The sequence below is a fragment of the Amphibalanus amphitrite genome, unplaced genomic scaffold (assembly GCF_019059575.1).
Source record: "Amphibalanus amphitrite isolate SeventyFive unplaced genomic scaffold, NRLGWU_Aamphi_draft 000542F_arrow, whole genome shotgun sequence".
NCBI lineage: Eukaryota > Metazoa > Arthropoda > Thecostraca > Balanomorpha > Balanidae > Amphibalanus > Amphibalanus amphitrite.
The window spans coordinates 353294-373424 of record NW_024882036.1 but is presented as its reverse complement, the minus strand read 5'-3'; the positions used below and the strand labels follow the sequence as shown (position 1 = coordinate 373424).

At 52.7% G+C, this 20131-nt stretch overlaps 1 protein-coding gene across 7 annotated transcripts in view; it reads right to left on the bottom strand.

The window, feature by feature from the left end:
* Positions 1 to 20131, bottom strand: part of LOC122393556 (serine/threonine-protein kinase N-like) — a 130646-nt gene that overhangs the window by 34155 nt on the left and 76360 nt on the right. For 6 of the 7 annotated variants that reach the window (XM_043389731.1, XM_043389733.1, XM_043389732.1 and 3 more), the window contains 3 exons: positions 19788 to 19983; positions 19102 to 19267; positions 18222 to 18324 (listed from right to left, as the gene is read on the bottom strand). In XM_043389731.1, the coding sequence (XP_043245666.1) occupies positions 18222 to 18324; positions 19102 to 19267; positions 19788 to 19983 (465 nt within the window). Of the gene's footprint in view, positions 1 to 18221; positions 18325 to 19101; positions 19268 to 19303; positions 19324 to 19787; positions 19984 to 20131 lie in introns of all 7 variants that reach the window. The other variant, XM_043389730.1, reaches the window with a different exon arrangement.

Genomic DNA, 20131 nt, shown 5'->3' with positions numbered 1-20131 from the left:
GTCTCTGTCTAATTGATGGTGTCAGCGCTGACACACACACAGACAAACAAGTGGTGTCGGACAGGGCGGCGCCCCGTGTGTGTAACGGGAGGAGGTAATTGTCTCACCGGGGTGCCGGGAGTAGACAACACGCTCGACTACAAAGACGCAGTAGAATGAACCACTGTGATACACACCCAGGACCCCTGGTATCAGAAAACCGTACTATGGCATGCATGGAGCAATTAGGGCGTACTGTTTCTCGAGTGAAGTGCGATATATAGCCTACGAACACGTAGATACATGTGCAGTTGGACGATTATTTCCACCGATACCATCAGAGCGAACACCATCGTCTCCATTCCTCTCCGGTCATCAGGCTCGTATTCACCACCCCAGGGGTTCCGGAGATGAGCGTCTGTTCGGTACAGTACCGGTCACCACCCCGTGCCACCCGCGGGGGCGGTCATAACTCACGGCATCCGTCGACACGGCGCGGGCAGGGGGAGGGATGTAGGCAGTTTGCTGATGGACCTGGCAGTGGATGGTGCAGCGCATCTGAGCAAGGCAGCCACGGAAAGGATCTTTAGACAAGGCGACAGTAGTACCAACCAATGACGACAAGGCGCAAGGTTGCCTTGCTGTCGTCTCTGTCTTTGATAATGGTCTAATAACCCTGACCAACACGGTAGCGGAACCGATATCTAGCCAATACGGCAGCGGAGTCCAACATATCCAACCGAGGCGGCAATGGAGCCCACCACACAGCCAAGGCGGTAGTGGTAAGCACTAACGAAGCGAAACGCTGAGCTGACTCAGCAGTCGATCAGGAACACTAAACCCAGCCGTGGTATGGGGCGTGTCGTGACCAACAGCTCCGGCTCCGAACATGTCGAGGTCACACCGTGGGAACCCGGGCCTCCCGGAACAGGGCTGGGTACGGCGCGGTCCGCAGTGACAAAGGTAACGCTGGGCGAGGCAGTCCGGACTGACCAAAGGCAGCACTGGACGAGATCTGGGTACAGGCTGAGGACACACTGGGACATAGTGCGAGACCGGAGAGATACATAGCTACCCTACTACACACATATACACATAGCTACCCTACTGCACATAGCTACCAAAGGACAACAGCTAACCGTGACAGTTAATAGTCAGAAAAGCGTTGTCAGAGGGCGGACGACACACCCTCGGAAACTACTCTGACAAAGTGCGTTCTGGCAAGACCACGATGTCCGCAGTCAGTGATCCGGTCATGTCACGAGTTCCTCCGCGACAGGAACTGTGCCGCTCATCGGCCCCGTTCACAAAAAACAAAGGTGACCGGTTTACACGGACACGGTGGTCGGAGTTGGAGCAATGTGGTTTAGGCCGCTGCACCGTGCAGCGTCGGAGTGGGAAATTGGCAGCGGTGAAATGGCTAGCGTGGTTAATTAACCAGGAAACCATGCCCGACACATGCTGGGTCAAAGTGATAACGGTTGTCGGAACTAAATGGGGACACCGGATTCCCGAGTTTGTCAATCAAGATGACCGTGTTATTTCGTGAGCGGAATGCTTTGTTATATCCATCCATGACGAAGTATGGTATGATAGCCAGCGTATCTTTCAGCTCTGTTGAATTCAATCACGCGATTCATTCAATCACGTCTACCACTTAATTTATCATGTTCACCCTCGCTATCAAAACTCACCATCGGAGCGCAGTTGCCATCGCTGAATTCCATCTCTATTATCTCCCAGACCATCCCTCCCTCCCCTTCCAGCTGATTTAAGGGGCCTACCTGTGAGCTCGAACTGCTGACTCTCTGCATCAACGTCTGGAGACGACGGGACGGACGGATCTCTGTCTTCCATCGATCCACTGGGCGATCCACGCCACGATCCGAGGCGCGATCCGAGGTTCGATCAGAGATCCGATCCGAGATCCGATCCGGGGTCGGTCGAGGAGACTCATCCTCCGGAGACCAGTAGTCTGGCTCCGGTGAGAACGGTCGGCCGTCTCGTGAGAACTCCCTGGGGTCTCGAGGGGAGAATTCCCTGGGGTCTCGGGAGGAGAGCGAGGGCAGTTCGTCCGGTTCGTAGTAATCCGTCTCAGGCCGGCCGGTCCGCCAGTCACCGTGGATGTCCCTCAGGTCACGGGTACTCCGCGAGTGCCTCTGACGAGAGTCAGAGCGGTCCGACTCCGGCCGCCAGTCCCACGAGTAGCCCGAGTCACGAGACTCGTCCGAGTCCTCTCGGGGTGACCTCACGTTCCACAGGTCTTTCTCAGAGTCTCTGGCACCCCACACATCTCTCTCAGCGTCTCTTCGGCCCTGCTGACTCCTTTCAGCATCTCTCATGTCCCGTCCTGTGCCCCGCACATCCCCCTCGGTCTCCCATCGGGGCAGCCCGGGCCAGGCCCTTCTCTCCCCCACCGCCGCGGACCTCCCCATCGTCAGATGCGCAGAGTCCAGCCTTCTCTGCAGCTGCTCCCAGCGTCGATCGCTCGTCCGCCGTCCCAGGGATCCGTACCGCTCTGCCGGTGTCGACGGGGGATCCAAGATCCAGTAACGAGCTGCGTCGGCTGCGACGGCGGCCGCGCGGCGTCGGTCCGCCTCGGAGGAGGGCGCGGCCGAGGGGGTAGCGGGGTGGCGTTTGGGCCACCCTGTCCGAGATTCAGCGGAGGAGACGGGCGGGTGTCGCCGCTGCCGCCGTCCGCTGTGCAGTCTCGACGGAGTGATCTTTGCCCTGCTGTCGTTCCGTCGGTATGGACTAGAATGATGTCGCTGGCTGCCCGACAAACTGCTGTACCCGCTGTCTCGCCGACTTTGTTCATCATCTTCCTCAGAGCACGGCACTGCCCCTCCGCCTGAGCCATCATACAAGCTCACTAACTTGGCGACATTTCCACCACGGGCCCTCTGTCTGCGACAGTCTTTGGCGCGGCTGCGGCGCCGCGACAGAAGCGTACTGACGAACTGCTGGTGATAATCCGCCGCCTTGTCCTGAAGTCGCTTCACCATGGCCTGGAACCTTCCTCCACCATTACCCCCGCCTGCTGACCGACAGGGCAGGTACTGGGGCGTGTTGAAGGCGATCTGTACCACGGTACCGGGGGAGGACTCCAGAGGAGGCTCCTCATCGCTGGAGGAGTCGGAGGCGAGCTCCGCCGGAGGAGGAGGAGGCGGGGGCCAGATCCGCCGGCCACGCGGTGTGCCCTGCACGGTGTACAACATCGCAGCCACCGTGCTGTATTGTGCTTGTCCTCAATCCTCAAAAACGTCCATGTCCTCTTTAGGGCGCTCAAACACCTCTGCCCTGGTCCCCACAATCGAACCTCGCACACTTGTCAGCCTACACTGATGAATCCAACACTCCTCTCTCGGTTCTCACATCACACCTCACGGTTCTCTCTCGCTATGTCCAATGTCACACTCCCGCACCACTCAGTCCACACTCTAATCTCCCCCGTCACACTCCCTCCGCGCGGCGGCGCCCTGCCAGCCGCCGAGTCGACTGTCGACTCCGACCACCCCGTGAGCCTCCTCCGAGCGACAGACGATGGCGCCGCGCCGCGGACAGCGCCCGAACTAACCCAGACGGCAGAGTAGTGGTAGTAACCAGCGCCCGACACTTTCACTAGAGCGCCTCAATGGACTTAGGTAGACCCCTCGTCCAAGACGGCGGCGGTGGGGGCAGCGGTAGTACCGCCGTGACCCGCTCCCGTGCCATCAAAGGGACCGCGGCGGCGGCGGTTGGTCTCGTTAGACCTCATTACCCGTGTGGCCAGACTGAGTACGTGATAGGGAGCGGGACGGGCGAGCGGGGGGGGGGGGGGGGAGACGTGCCGATGGGCGCCCGGTAGCGCTGGGGCAGTGGAAGGCCGAGCGCTGAGTGGTGTCCGGTTAGATAGATCTGAGTTCTGACAAATATGACGTCCAGTTATGTGGAAAAGTCAGACCAGTGATACGGCGATTGACCCAGGGAGGGCAGAAGCAGATCATTCATATCTTGCTCATCTTGCGGATGCTTTTGTGGATAACTATGCAAACTACTGTAGGTGATCCACACCAAAGCAGAACTCCCGCGATCCAAAACAAAAGTCCCAGTATCAAACAGTAGCAAGCCACTATCGATTTAACCCACACACATGTCCTCATTAAACATACATGTCAGGTTAATTATGTCCTGTCACCAGCGTAGGCTGGGTTGATAGGGGCAGGTCTGATCACACAGCTCAGTGACCCTGACCCGGGCCAGGGGGTGGTATCGATCTCATCATCGAACGTCATATGATAGAACGGGGGGAGGGGGGCTAACAGATATAGCTGAGGGGTGATGGTGTAGATATACCATGAGGGATACCCGAGGCGGTTCACAGTCTTGCAGCCCAGTCAACCAGTCGCAGTAGTTATATGCTATGATACGATCAGTGGTATGTGAGGAGAGATAATCCAGAACCATCACGGCATTAGCTGCTGGTTGAATCAGTTCCACTGGATGAGCCGATGAAATTGGATTGGATGAGCGGATCCACCATTGTTTGAGTCGACACGGGTTAGCGGATGTTTTCCACTCGTTGCACCGTGCAGCGCCGGCGACGTTCCTCAGAGCCTCGATAAGAACCGTGGGACAGAACGCCAGCAATAAAATGGACCTTCTGCGGCAGCAGTGGTCTACCATGTGACATAACAGCGGATGGACAGTCTGCCAGTTGCGCCAGTTCCCCTCCCAGTCTATACAGAAGCATGGCAATAATGGGCCGGTAGAATACTGACTGATACAGCCTCAAGAACATGCTTCACGAACGCACTCAGCCGTCTACAAGCGAGGAACAGCCTCAGTTGCTGCAATCCATTCAGCTGAGCTGACAGACACCAGACAGGTTAATTGAGCGCAGGACAAAGCCCGTCCGGCTCCCTGCAAGGTTACCAGACAGGCAAGGAGCTGCTAAAGAAAACACCTCCTTTGAAGGGGTTCTACGGAGGCTGCTAGCCTACTCGTTTGGTAAACGCTGCGAAAGTGTTTTCCCAACTGAGTGCGTTGCAACAGCCCTTTGCGTGTTCTTTCAGTAAGTGCCTACACGTCTGAAAAGGCCTTTGTATCGCCTTTGCGGGTTTCTACTTTGCTGTTGCTCGTTCCCTGTTGCACAGTTCCCGACGTTCTGTGCTCGATCCTTGATAACTCTCTATGTAAGGTCCCAGTTTTGTAGTGTACCTGGTGTTAGCCTTCAATTTCAAGTCGCAGTATCCATTCCGGTGCTAGCCGCACCTCCCACATTGCAGTCTCCGTCCCAGTGCTAGCTGCCTTCCCCGAGTCGCAGTCTCCACGCCTAGTGCTACCTTTCCAGCCAGCATTGCAGTTCCCAGTTACCGCTATACTCTGTTGCAGTTTCCAAATACTACCCTCGTCTCCGTCGCAGTCCCCCAGTTACCGCCCTACTCTCCGTTGCAGTTTCCCGGCCCGGGGCCGTCTCCCGCTGCCTCGAGTACCTACCCCTACGGTGCCTTACTCTCTCGTGCATTCCCCTCCACCACCCGCAGACCTGTGCAGGGGACGGCAGACCGCGATAAACGTCAGATAGACGGCTGATACGCCGCACAGAAGCAGGGGGCAAAGCCGAATCCTAAGACCGGAGCCATAGGCGGACACTGGAGCAGAAGCCATAGCCAGAGTCGGGGGTTAGATCACTCAGCAGGGGGCGTATTTCGGATGACACCAGAGACATGCGCGGCTGGTAATAGTGCACGGTAGACTTTCGGAGCACGGGTGCTGGTATGCGAGAGAAACTTCGCAATATTTACAGGGTAGGTCGGCTAGTCAAAGACTTGAGTGTGGATACACGCAGACAAGCTAACAGGACTTCGAGTTAAGCTGAAAGTCTGGGAAGCGATGCTAACAAGATCAATCTTTTAGACTCGCTCAATGCTAACAGCAGAAGCCAAACGCATGTTTTAGGATTAAACACAAAAGAGCAAGTCACGAGAGAAGCCGACAAAACATCGGCTTCCACAAGTAAATCTCGTACGATTAGCAGATTCCAATAGAAAGCTAATAACAAATAAAAACCCGGATATATCGATCAGAACCTCAGCGATTTATCACCGAGAAACTCAGTTCCAGCGGCGAGGAAAATTAAATAAACCACACGGGGTGGCTGGGATGATTTGGACGGCCTGTGGGGAGCTATGAACACAACTCGAATATGTCCCGCAGAGATGAGGTTCATATGGAACACATTTAACGTTTGGTGTAATGTAACTCGGAGTGGGAGCCTGGTCATTTAGCCTGATAATCTTACAACTTAGTCTAAGGCTGTCGTCACACAGCGACTTATTCTATGCCTAATGATTTTGTCATAATAGCTCATTGGATTATAAAATGCATGCAAAGCGCTGAAGGCATAGCCTACGGAAGCTTTACTGCGAATGTTCTATGGTGTTCATTGCTCTCAACTTCAAACACTCAGACTGAATCACCCTCCCTCCCTCCCCTCTCCCCCTCACCTGTCTCCCGGGGGCAGTGGATAACTAGCGTGTCGTTCTAAATGGCCCGCAGTGGCAGCAAAAACCGACCTCTGGCCACTCGGAATACCAATGGTAGCCCAGTTTGTTCGTGCCCCCCAGACGACACGTGTCCGAATAACGAGAGAGCGACATGCAGATAAAATCACCAGGGGGAAAAAACTCGGGCAAACGCGGGACGCTGGCGACTATCTAAATTATAATACATCATACATCGCATAAAGGAAAATCGATTTCGATTCAATAGCGCGCGCATGTTAGCTCATCGAACTCACTCGTCATTGACTATAACCGACCAATGCATGTCAGTATCACAGCCCATATCTCGGCTATCATGCAGGCACTATCCATCATCTTTTCACCGCGGCGGCGAGCGGACAATGTGCGGCCCGCCGGCGGAGAGTGGCTTACGAACCCTCTATCGCCCGGGTTCGCACTGCAGTCGATCGAGAGCTGATAGCGGTCACACGTGAACTGGGGCGGATGGAGGGGAAGGGATGGAGTCAGGGGAGTGTAGTCACTGCCGTATAGCCATAGATAGTCGGTGGTATAAGTCCCTCAGTGTGGTCACTGCAGTTAGGTTAACTACGATTTACAAACGGCAGTAGAAAGGCGGTGGGCACTTTACAGTAGAATCATCCCACTTCTACCGACCCGGAATGGAACGGCCACCGAACGAGAATCTACCCGTCGCAGAAACTGAGCTTTTGGTAAACACGGTTTCTAAAAAAGCTTTTTATGTATTTCCAGCTTATGTCTATCAGATAGAAATAGCCACCGAGCCACCATCGTCGGGAGGCCAGATCCTACCACCTCCGTCGTCACCTCCAGGAGACCCCAGCCGCCAACGGACGTCGATCGGTCACTTTCCTGACACAGTCCGTCACCCAGCGTCACAGTCCGTTACCCCGAGCGTTACTTTCGGACCGTCACTCAGCGGCGCGCGCGTGCCGCCGGCCGTCACGAGTACGCGTCACGCGTCACGAGTAACGCTCAGAGTCGTGGGAAGTCAAGGAACGCAGTGGGAAAACGGGAGGGGAGCCGAGTCTGTCGCTCGGGCAGCGGTGAACAAATCGTCGTCTTTGTGTTGTTATCTAAGGCATGTCTTAGTAACAGGAAAGTAAATTTAACGTCCACTTTGGTGGAAATTTCGATGCTATGAAATCGAGTCTTACAGCGCCACCTTAAACAAAACAAGTCAATGAATTTCATACCTAGCAGAAAACTAATCGCTTTATGACGCTCTCACAATAATGGCAGCGTCCCTTACGCCCTTCTTGCGGAGGGCAGAGTTTTTCCCCACCCACACACGGACGACTGACGACAAATCCCATCCGCATTCCGCCACAATAACCACCCACCCGCTCCGCGCCATACAACTCAATCCGCTCCGCATTGCAACACAAAGACGCCACCAAAAACGCCGGGTCGCTCAGTCGCAACTGCAGCTCTCTGTAAAAACCGCCCCATCCGGCACGGTGTCACAGAGCCATAGCCCTGTCACAAAGCCATAGCGCTGTCACAAAGCTATATGCTCGTGTGACGGCGTCACTCGTCATCAATCATCACGAGTGTCCTTGCGACTCGCTCGGTGGTCCCCCCTCCCTCCCCTCTCCTACCCTACATGGGCTGTTTCGTTCAGCACCAATTGGGCCATTCGAGCAGACAGCGAGATGATCGTGTAGGATGAAAGGACTTAGTCTTTGTGGAAAGCATCCCAAGTAGGCTAGGCAAGTAGGCTTGGACGGCACGGGATAGAAGCCGATGTGGTGCATGTCTTTAGCAAGCAAGATATTGAACAGTAGCCGACGTTACATGAGACAGAAGCCAATTTGGTTCAGGAATTAGCAGTGACAGCAAAAGGCGGTAGCCGTGATGGAGTGAAATAGGTACTACAGTGACAAAAGACAGAACCAATGTCAGCCGGGGGGGGGGGGGGAGACTGACGCGTCACCGCTGCAGTGCGGTGGGTCTGCGGCCGACATGGCCTCACCCACTACTGACAGGCTACGACACGGGCCTCACGACATCACGTCACGATACGGGCCTCACGATACAAACGCCTGGTTACGGCTGCCAGGATAGGTGGACAATAACTTATGTAAGGGTATAGGTGGGCGGGCGAACATGAGGGGAATGGTACGGGTAGCAAGAATGGAGGATAGGATGTCACGCAATTAAGCACAATAGCTAATTCGGCCTGCACATTTCGTATAACCTTATCGTCTATCTACAGGAAAATCGACGCTCATTTGTCCTCCAATATTTCCAGTAGCGCTACTGGTTTTGAAGGGCAGACAACCAGCCGCAATCCGAAAAATAACTTCCCAGTACGGGCTCAAGGTAAATATTTACCGCGGTCACAATTGGCACCGTCTCGCATTGTCACAAATCTTACCAATCACCCCACGGGCTTTAAAACTAGCCGCGTGGATCGATTAACGCCTATGAGCCGTGAATACTCTGGTCAAAGCGAGACCCCATTCATTGGATACGGCCACTCTACCCCCCCTCCCCCTCCTCCCCCGGCGACCGTATAAAGGTGTCAAGGTCACGGCGACGTACGACCCCGGTCCACCGCCGCGACACGCCGGATCGGTCACGGTACTGCCGAAATTGGCACCGCCGAGACACAGCTAACGACAGGAGGCCAGACGTGTCACAAAGGTCGGAATGGGGGATGAGACTGAAGAAGATACGGTTTTATCCATTGTGCTTTGAAGAGATGTCCAGACGTGACATGATAATGCCACCAGAGGAAACAAAACACAAGCCATGCATGTTTCACTTCGTGGACGGAATTATGTAGTAAAAGAAGAAAGGCTGAATGTAAAGCACTTTACGTCTTCATGTGATACTGCCAAAATATAGGTACCCTCTCGTCTACCAAAACCAAAACCATTCCGGAGGCCATCAGAACAACCCCTAACTGAACAAAACCGACCGCTCATCTCCTATCAGCTAGGTAGCCATTCGTAATATCCTCACCGTCCGCGGCTGTCACCAGTACCAGCGATAAATCATACCACCACTGGCCCGATAATACCTCACAGCGCCGCCGGTTAGATGGTATATCACCTCCTGTCTCCAGAGCCCGTCCGTCTAGGGGAGCGGCCGGCAGAGGCCGGGCTGACACTGACACCCTCTCTGGGTCACTGTGGATCGACCTAGACCCAGATGGAGGTCCTGCAGACCGTGCAGACGGCGCCGGCGTATCTCATAAGATTCATGACGTGACGGGCTCGGCGGCATGCATCTGAGATTGACTCACGGAGTTGCCGGATATCTCGAACTGTTTACGAGGCTTGGAGAAGCCAAAGTATCCATGGGATGTTATGATGCTGATCCAGTTGGTGTAATGATACCTAGATATAAATCTAGCGCATTTACAGTTTCAACGAAGAAATAGTTCATTGATTTTTGCTTTACAGGGTGTCTCAAAAGTTCGTTTACACATTTCCCATGTCAATAAAGCATATAAGAACCTGCCAAAAATCTAAGGTTTTGGTGTCCGTGTGTACACTAGACAAATATGCATGCTTTGACAACTGATTCGGAAGGTTGGAAACCAAACCCTTTGCTGTATCTCCAAAAATATTTGCCCATACCGATTTTCGTCACTCCGTCAGCTGCCGGAGGCTGATAAAAGGTTACCAGTTTTCAAGCTCTTGTAGGGGAATCCCCTGCAGTTTCTGCGTCGGATTTAGGTTTGACGAGCTCCCCGGCAACATCCGCTTCTCCCTGAAAGCCGACAGCTTGCATCGACACCATCCGTGAGTATTTTGTAGGTCTTCTCTGGCGCTAACTCCTTCATGAATGACTGGCGCCGACTTCCCAAGCACCATTTTCCTTTTCAAAACAACCCCATTCCTGAACAAATGGGAAGTGCCAGGGGCAAATTTTTCGCAGCATATCGTAGCAGAATGTGTCGGCCATCTGTTTCTTAGACACATTTTGCAAATTTTGCAAATCCCGAACGCTCGTCATTCCCAATGCCAAGACCTTCGCTGGGTTCCGGAGTGTTTTCCTCAGGAGAGGTTCTGCTTTGTAAACGGCCAAAACCTGTCCATCGTGCGGTTTTGTCCGGATTTTGTGTGTAAAAGAAAGCTATTTGCTCCAGATCTGCCTCTTGAAACTTCGTTAGATAAAACTTTACATTAATTGACACTTTTGGAGGGTCATTTGTCCTCGGCATTGACGATTTTCGCATTATTTTCCCTCAAAATTTAGCGTTATAGATATTATAAACAATTCTAAATGATATTTTGTCTTTATTTTATGATGACCTGCAATTTTTGAAACTGGGTAACCTCTGTCTGTGAGCTTCTAGTCAGTTTTCAATAGTTAGGACTGCATTTTCAGCTGCTTTCCGGAGCACGAGTCTGCTGCGGTACAAGGGTCGTTCAAAGCGCTGTTAGTCTCGCATGGTTTTGTCCTTCAAAAATTTTAGCCACCGTTTTTATTAGATGACCATCATGTTGTACTCATCCTCGCCGACACTTTGCCATGTGTCATTTCCGACCTAACCATTCCCATTACTCGTGAAGCAGAGTTTCTCAGCCGACCCGAGTATGCGACCTCCATTTTCATGCCTGATCCATGGTCAGAGGTGAACCCTTTTTGTGAGCTCATGAAGGGTCGAATGCGCTTGAAAACAATGAAGCTGCTTGAGGAAGGTTGTTACCAATGCCCATGCAAAATTTCGACTGTTAATTTCTTGTTGATTCAGAATTATTGACAAAAAAGCATGGCTGGTACCTGTAAACGAACTTTTGAGACACCCTGTAGAGCCACCCGCGTAAAGCCATCATTTACTTGAGCAGCCGACAGACTCATCTAGACAATGACAGAACCGTGGCCCAGTATTTCGGACTCTGTTTAACATCTCACGGCACACGACCCACCATCATTTATCCACTAATGTTTGTTCTCATTTCCACCAGGTTCCACCGTGCCCATTTCTACTCGTTTCACGTCGTGTCCAGAAAAAAAGCAGACGGTGCCGCGAGCTAATACCGAGGCTCACCAATTTCTCCTCTGGGAGGCAGCCCCTCCCTCTAAAGACGCGCACGCCGGCTCTCGTTCAGCGTGATGTTGCATTACGTGATGCAGAGTTGCACACGGGCGTTTCACCGCACACCAGACACCGAAAAAATCGCCGGTGAAACGCAGCTTTATGCAGGAGAGCCAGCTGACGCAGCTGTGTAGTGAAATTTGAAAAGCAAAGGTGCAAGTTCCGGTTATTTCGGCCGTTTAATCTGACGGGAAGGACTGGTTGAGATTAGTATGGGTGTTGAGAATAACACAGTTAGACTGGGTTAATCTGTCCTGAGCCGTTCTGACATTGCAAAAATATGTCAATTTTGGGTGTTCTGTAAAACTGGCTGTATGAAATCCGAAATTCAACTGCATGAATAAAATAAACATGTTGCAAAACTTCTGAGTTGCTTGATAACGAATAAGAAAAAAAAAATCCGAAACGACATGCATGAACACTGGCTTTGACATGAAAAGGCTCGAGATCTGGACCAAATGAGAACGAAAGTAGCTTAGCGTCCAAAGTCCCTCTTGCGTCACGGTTCTAAATTCGAAGCTCCTCCTAACGAAGATCGGTACCCATTTCCACCGTGGGCCAATCAGGTCTGCCGTTATTGACCGGCCAGTTTACGAGAGTCGGTAACTCTGGTTTCCCCGCCTTCTGTTGCCCGCTTCCAGACAGCTACTGGCCAACAACAGCGAGAGAGGGGTTCCCGAACACTGGTGGAGACGTTATAGCCTGGCTTAAAAAGCAGTGTTGCGAGACAGAGCGGTGCCAATGAGACCACAAACAGAAGGACTGACAGTACAGCCTGGACTCATATAATGGTTTCCACTGCCCTATTCTCCGCGTTGAAGTAGGCGAATCAGATGTCTAAAATTTACCAGGGGGCAGTCGGCTCCATGCTGATCTACCCTGCACATCCAATACCTCTGGGTGGCCGGTATCAGGATTCAACTACTTTCGCCTGGGCCACCCGCTCCCGTTCCCCGAAACTTGCTATATTTCCTCTCCGCACCCCTCGCTCCGTCTCGGCCGAGTTGATCGCTCAGCCGGTCTTATTATCTAGCAAGCCAACCAGCCAGCCAGCAAGCCGAGGTGGGGAGTACAGCGAGCGACCCTAAGAGAAAGTGACGGTGGACAGCACGGAAAGATTAAAACGCGGCTGGTCTGTCGGTCAGTCCGGCAATACCAGCAATAAGAACGGTCTAGGTTCTTGCGCTAAGAACAGACTCGGCTCTTGGTTCATTCGTGGTTCGTGACTTCGACTATCAATCAAACCGTGCAGCCATGAAGTAAATCTGTCACAATCAGAGTTCTCGCACGGATAATTCGCAGAGGCTGAGAAATTCACAGAACGTGATTCATACTAGAGAAATTTCGCCTATCCTGCCCCATGGTGACATGGAGTCCTAAATATGGAATGAAACGAGTATGGTCCGTGCACGGTAGAGGACTGCAGCAAAGTGGTAGAAAGTATCAGTAGAAAGCACAAAAATACAGCACAGCACTGCAACACCCCAATAGACGGTTGGGATGTTTGCCTCAAAATGTATCATTCAACCGAGACATTCTCGATAGAATGCTCCAGCAGAACGCAGCAGCAGCAGTAGAGAGCCGCTTCCCTACTCCGGTCACGCAGTACCGCGGAGGCCGGTGTGTGTACCCACCGGGCGGGGTGTCGCCGCTCAGGCCACTGCTCAGAGCCGCAGCGACGCACGGCGAGGGGGCTACACATTCTACGCTATATGTGCTGGGAAGTTTCAGTCCTGGTGGGCCCTTTTCTCTCTTACTCTGCTATTTCTTCTGTCTGCAAGGTTCTACGAGTATCCCTCACTCCATAGAATCCTTTGTCATCTACCTATTCCTTTCACAACATCACGAGGTATATTTATATTTCTATACATTACCTATAGAGACAGCGAATGCGTAACTACAGTCGCTCATGAGCCAGACTTGTGATTTCAGTCACGAAAAGTGACGGCCAAATGAAATCCGTGACGGCCGACTGACAAACTGTTACCAAACGTACCAAACAGAGACAGTGTGACGGAGCCACGAAGTGACGGTTGATTGTGTGACGGACGTGACGAACGAGAATGCCACTTTCGCCGCCGTCGTGATGCCAATCAGCGGCTTAACCAGAAATAAATATTTAAGCTTCATCACGCCTAGCACTTAAACATTGTTATTGATATCCACCGTAACAGTGTGGTAACTCATTGGCAACGAATGGCAATGAGTTCTATCACAGACCTCGCACCAACTCAGTGCAGAAGCCACGGATCATAATTAGCCACTATATGCAGCGCCATGGTCTGAAGACCTCCACTGACAATCCACCTACATCCCAAGGACGGTCGTCTTCAGTACGCACGCCCTCGGACGTCAAACAGTCCACATGAGGGAGGGACGCTCCTCGGCACCTCTGACCAACACCTGTTCTGACAGGGGAGTCAACATGTCACCGCGCTGAGTGGACGGGTGGTGACACCGAGCACAGCTCCAGTCGAGGTCAAATGAGGACCGGAGGCGACGGCTGGCCACTCGAGGTGTGAGTAATGACATGGAGAGGGGGCTTGCCGTCAACTAAAGTAGCATGCAAATGAACGCATCTAGGATGCAGTTTTCGTTTGTAAACCACGTAATTTCAATTGAAGACCGCGTCGTTTTTATGCACCCCAGCAATGACACGACCTTTCATCTTTAAACATCCCCTAGCCTTGACCTGTAATGACGTCATGGACCTCCTCCCTCCCCCTATCCGCCCCCGAATCACAAAATGGTACCGGACGACAAGGAAGCCTCCCGCTCGTTCATGTATCATCCCCGATACCCATCGCCCCGCGGGCGCCGTCGCGGTCACAGTATCTCCGCCGCGGGGGTGCCAGCGGCGCCGAGCGCCGGCACGCACCCACCTTTCACAGGGAACAATCGAACAAAGGGTTTGCCAAGGTCCTATGGAAACGAGACCGAGTCCATTGCGACACTGACCCGGTCAAATTAAAACCGGCGGTAAAATGGCTAATTCCACTGCTGTCAGCGTCCGTAATAATGCCGGGAGAGACACCCGTCATAGACAAAACACTCGTCATAGTTCAGCAGGGATGACTACAGCGAGCCAACGCTACTTGGCATGCCACTAGAGCGGCTAATTTCAGACACGAACGCGCACGACAAAAGTCCGGCGAGCGATAAGAATCTCCCGGTGTAACAGGGCACATGAGTCGGCCAATCAGACGGTCGCGATAATTTCAATGAGCGGGTCTGTATTCAGGGCGGGACTGGCGCCTGGGGCAGGGAGGTATTGGGTCAGCCTGTCGTTCAGTGGCTCCATGACGGTCCACAAATCATCAGCTCTATCTCAGATTATATCGGCCGTCCGTCATACAGGAGCACACTGTGATATAAACGGAAACAGGGAGCGAATGGAACATGGATAAACGGAAGGGAAGACAGAACACGGAACATGGACAGGACAAGTTACGCTTAAAACAAATACGGGAAGAAGGAAACGAGCAAGATGAGTGGAATGGGAAGCATACCCGGGACAATATTATAAACAGAAGCACGACCAGTGAGAAAAGGCAAGGACGGTATACGACAATCCATCAGCCCTGTCATAGCTCGGTCAGGGCAGACGTGACGGAAAGGTCTCCCTCCCTCCTCTTTCCGGACAGAGCACTGGGAGATGAAGCCCCCCTTATCTACCTCCCTCGAGCGACACGACCTCTTTGATATTATCTCGGTATTCCAGGTCCGTGAACTGTGAAATGGATTGATAGCATGCATCCACACACGCCTTGACAGCTTATAACGAGCAGTGGCCAACTCGAAGCGCCAATGGAGTAAGCAATGAACTCAAGTGCGTGAAAGGCATCGTCATCTGGACTGGGTGGGATTTCTTTCTGATTATCCAGCCCTTGCCAACTAGCTCGTCAGCATTGGAAAGTGGCAGCCAAGTAGCGAGAAGGCTTGTTATCTGCCCGTGCAGATGTCTGAGATACTATATAGCTAAGATACTCCACTTTGAAGACGTGACGGTGCGACTTTTCCTCACGCCTTCATTCATCATTACCATAGTTAGAAACAGACTCGGGCTCAGAATCTAATGGCTATTCATTATCATAACAAACCGAGCTAGCACATAACCATAAATAAAGCCTATCGTCCGATAGAAACTGACACGAAAATATGACCATTTAGAACAAGATGGCCTCTAGATAGTTATCATTCAACACTCAATAAATCGTTACAGAGGCTCTAGCAGATAATTACGTTGCAAATCATGCCTATCTGTCGATGATCGCCACAGCGGCAGCGGTGTTACTTTCGAAGAGCGTAGGAGCTCATTGAGAAGATGTTCGCGGAATTACAGACGGGATCAGGCTGGGTTGAGTGTAGTGTTGCCACGGGCAGCAAAAGGGCAAAGCGCGAAGTCATAAGATAAGTGACAGGTTTTTGAAGGTAGCTCGGAGAGTGGTTATAGAACCTGTGTTATCGCCAATCGCTAATACATATCACTATCAAAGTTTGTTCAAAGCAATACTCATTAGTAAGGCGGCAAATCTGAGGCAATAACAAATCCAACCTTTCTTTTCGGTCTGTGAGAAACCACTCCCGCTTATTGTAAATGTCACTATAATCGCCCGCATAACCCTGCCGACCCGGTCCCCTAACCCTTGACCTGACCCCCCTCCCCCTCCCGCCGTGACACGCGTCTCCCACCCGTCATAACCCCCAATTACCCACATTAGCGAGCGGACCGCTAACCGGCCTATAGCGTGTGTCCCCGCCCGGGGACCGCTCTAGATGACACATCATTGAACGTTCCCCACCCGCCTGAGGGCAGTTTGCTGCACACCACGTGACCCACGGGTGACCTCCGCGTGACCTCTGTTGACAATAGGCCCCGCCCACTGCCGGTGACGTAACCAGTTAAACCGGGGGCTAGCTCACAGCCCCACCCCAGAGATGACGTCGTCATAGCCAGCTCTCAATAGACACATCAGGGGCCCTTCAGTCCGTCGGCCCACGAACTGATGGATCGGGAGAGGCGGTGATGAGAATTTACGCCCGAACCCGCGCAACTACTAAGGTTATCTGTCCGTGGAGTGATGGATAGGCGCCAATCTTAATCTCGCTACCAATGAAGAGAGGTTGGGATGGTCAGGAAACTGTGTTTTATATAGGCTAAACTGCGTCTTTGAGGTCCAACGCGAGAGGAGAGGTCATATGTCGGCTCGGGAAAATAAGTGCGGAAGGAAGAGAAGCGACAAGGATACGAACCGGGGAGAGTTGGCCACGGCATGTTTATCACTCATTAGAGTTCGTCCACCGGTATCGATGGTCACTGGTCTGATTGCAGTTGTCTCTGTCTCAAAAGCTAGCAATGAACGACAAAAGCGAGCCCTGTTCTAGGCTGCCTACCCTTTGACAGATGTCTGATATATAAATTTCACCCAACTTCGGGGCTGCATCTGTTTCTACATGACAAGTGTGTTTCTGTCACCTTTATATTCTCATCAAGACGACTGCGACCAACGCTTCCTAAGTATCTCTGCCCCACAATAGCAGTGAGCAACAGTCGACAGCCGCCCTGACCAACCACCCGGCGCCGAGCCTCTGCCCCGCTGCCGTGACTCACCACAATCAGAGCGCACCTCCTCTGATTGAACTGTCAAAACAGAGGCATAACTCCAGCCGAGGCGGGCATACGGGAGAGCTCCGTAATTCAGTTAGTGATGGTAGCTCCGAAATTAGACAGTGCATTGACCACTGAATTGAACTGCTCTTCTTGTATGTATTGCACATGAGGTACTCAAGAATTAATTTACCATCACAGAGCCAGGGTTTTCCGTTCAATCTTCTTCATAGCATTAATATGCGAGTGCTGTTGTGCATCCAATACCCTATCGTTTACAATCCTCGCCCTTTGGCTGACCCCGAAGCAAGCCCCACCCTAAGCGAACCATTACTACCGTACTCCCAATGCCACCTAACGTTATCTGATGTGATCTCAGCCATCCCGCAACCTAAGATTCAGTCGTCCCGCGGCGGTTTCATTGCGTGGGCATGGTCCATTGCACTCGGCTGAACTCGCAATAGACAGCCCGCCGGCCGCGGCCGTGAGCGGCTTTACAAGGTCGCGGTGAGAGAACGGCGGGGCGGGGCGGGGCGGGGGGAAACGCGCCGGGGTGGAGATACTGCCATCTAGTGGAGGGAGGAGTAACCTTAGCTTCAGGAGCGATCGTGAGGAGCGCTGATGGATAACTAGCCCATTCTGCCTCACAGACTGGAGACAACGCAGAATAATCTCAACCCTGAGAGACGACTCCTCACAGAAACGAAAGAAACTCGAGCTGTTGGAAAAGCCAAGTCGACTCCGCACCACTCATCAACAAGACAATGCCGAGAAAACGTCTAGCCCATAGACTTTCATGCCTAGCTTACCAGTTCCATGGAAGATGCCGGCTTTGGCGGTGCATGGTCCAGCCCTGGCTTTGATGTCATCAGAGCCAAGAATGAGCAGGCCGCGAACATACCTTGGTATTTTGCCGACGTGCCCAGTTTTGGCGTTTCCATGACCTTACGTTTGTCATTGGGTAGGCAGTAGAGCCCAGTTTGGGCGTTTCCGTGGACTTACCTTGGCCATTCTGCCGATGAAGAGCCCAGTTTGGGCGTTTCCGTGGACTTACCTTGGCCATCGGGTCGGTGGGAGAGCCCAGTTTGGGCGGAACGGTGGGGGTCGGCACTGGCATGGGCTTCCGATGTCCATGTATGCTCGAGCTAGACGATAAACTGGAGACACATACAGACACAGGGGTCAGCTGGTGGGGTAGACATGGCGGTAAGGGAGAATATATTACGTCACAACACAGCCATGGAATGACAGTAGTGGCAAACACCCTGAGATGGAGTCTACGATGGAAACTATTTTCATATAGGTATATAGCACAGTTGATTACCTTCGCCTCAATGAGCATGTGGTGAAGAACAAGTCTCGTTTTTTTCTTACCTGGTTGAGTGTGAGTATATGAATGAGTTACCTCTCTTAGCTGGTTGAGTGTGACTATATGAATGAGTTATCTCTCTTACCTGGGTGAGTGTGAGTATATAATGAGTTATTCCTCTCTTAATTGTGTGAGTGTGAGTACATGGTGGGTTATATTTCTCTCATCTGGGCGAGTGTGGGTATATGGTGAGTTCTTACCTGGGTGCGAGTATACGGTGTGAGCTGATACCTCTCTTACCTGGGTGAGTGTCAATATATGGTGAGTTCTGCGTTTCTTACCTGGGCGAGTGTGAGTATATGGTGGATTTATGGTGAGTTCTGCGTTTCTTACCTGGGTGAGTGTGAGTATACGGTGAGTTCTCACCTGGGTGAGTGTGAGTATATGGTGAGTTATACCCCTCTTACCTGGGTGAGTGTGAGTATATGGCGGGCGTTCCTTACCTGGGTGAGTGTGAGTATATGGTGGGCGTTTCTCACCTGGGTGAGTGTGAGTATATGGTGGGCGTTTCTCACCTGGGTGAGTGTGAGCATATGGTGGGTGTGAGTTGTTACACCCCTCTTACCTGGGTGAGTGTGAGTATATGGTGGGCGGCGGGGTGGTTTTGACGGCCTCAGCCATGGTGAGCGGCCGGGCGGCTCCTCCCTCGGCAGGGGTGAGCAGCTCAGTCTCCATATCGTCTGGCGGCGGCTCGCTCGAGTCCAGACGGCCCAGCGGGCGCTGGAGCGTACCTGCAGGGAGTCAGAGTCAGAGTCAGGGCGGCTCACCAGCGGGCGCTGGAGCGTACCTACAGGGAGTCAGAGACAGAGTCAGGCGACTCACTGGAGTCCAGACGGCCCAGAGGGCGCTGGAGCGTACCTGGAGGGGGGATTGTAGTTGTCATGCTGATGTCATCTCTTGTCATGCCAACAGCTCTTCCCATTTCTTCCGCTATAGCTTACGCCGTAGTCTTCACCAGTCTCAAGGAATTCGCTAGTTTAACTAGACAGACCGAAGGATCTCTAAGCTCCATCGTTGATCCCCTCCCCACTCCCAACCCCATCCATCCTCCCTTCCAACACCCCCTCTAAACAGTCACTTCTCCCCCTCTCTCTCTCCACTCACTGCTCTGACTGGACGGCCTGGATGACACCTCCGAGCCCTGCGACACCTCCCCCTCCCCTCTTCCAACTCACTGCTCTGACTGGAAGGTCCGGAGGACACATCCCTTCCCTTCCCTCCCCCTGTATCTCTCCCCCTCTCCCCACTCACTGCTCTGACTGGACGGTCCGGAGGAGACCTCTGAGCCCTGCGCCGCCGGCAGGTCGCGCTTCATCAGCCGCCCCCAGGTGGCCACGTTGATGTTCATCTGTTTGGGACGCAGGATCGTCTTCCCCTTGTGCTTGAAGATCTTCCGCTGTCGCTGCAGCTTGGGCCGGCGCGAAATCATCGGGTTCAGGAATTTAATCTGCGGAGCGGAGAAAGAAAACAGGTTACCTTTGTAATATGCTGACACAGGGCTGCCAAGGTTGCAGGGAGAAGTGGTGCATACTCATAGACTAGGAGAGTAGCTCACATTATTATTCATGCATTGACTTTCAGTTAAAATGCAGTTT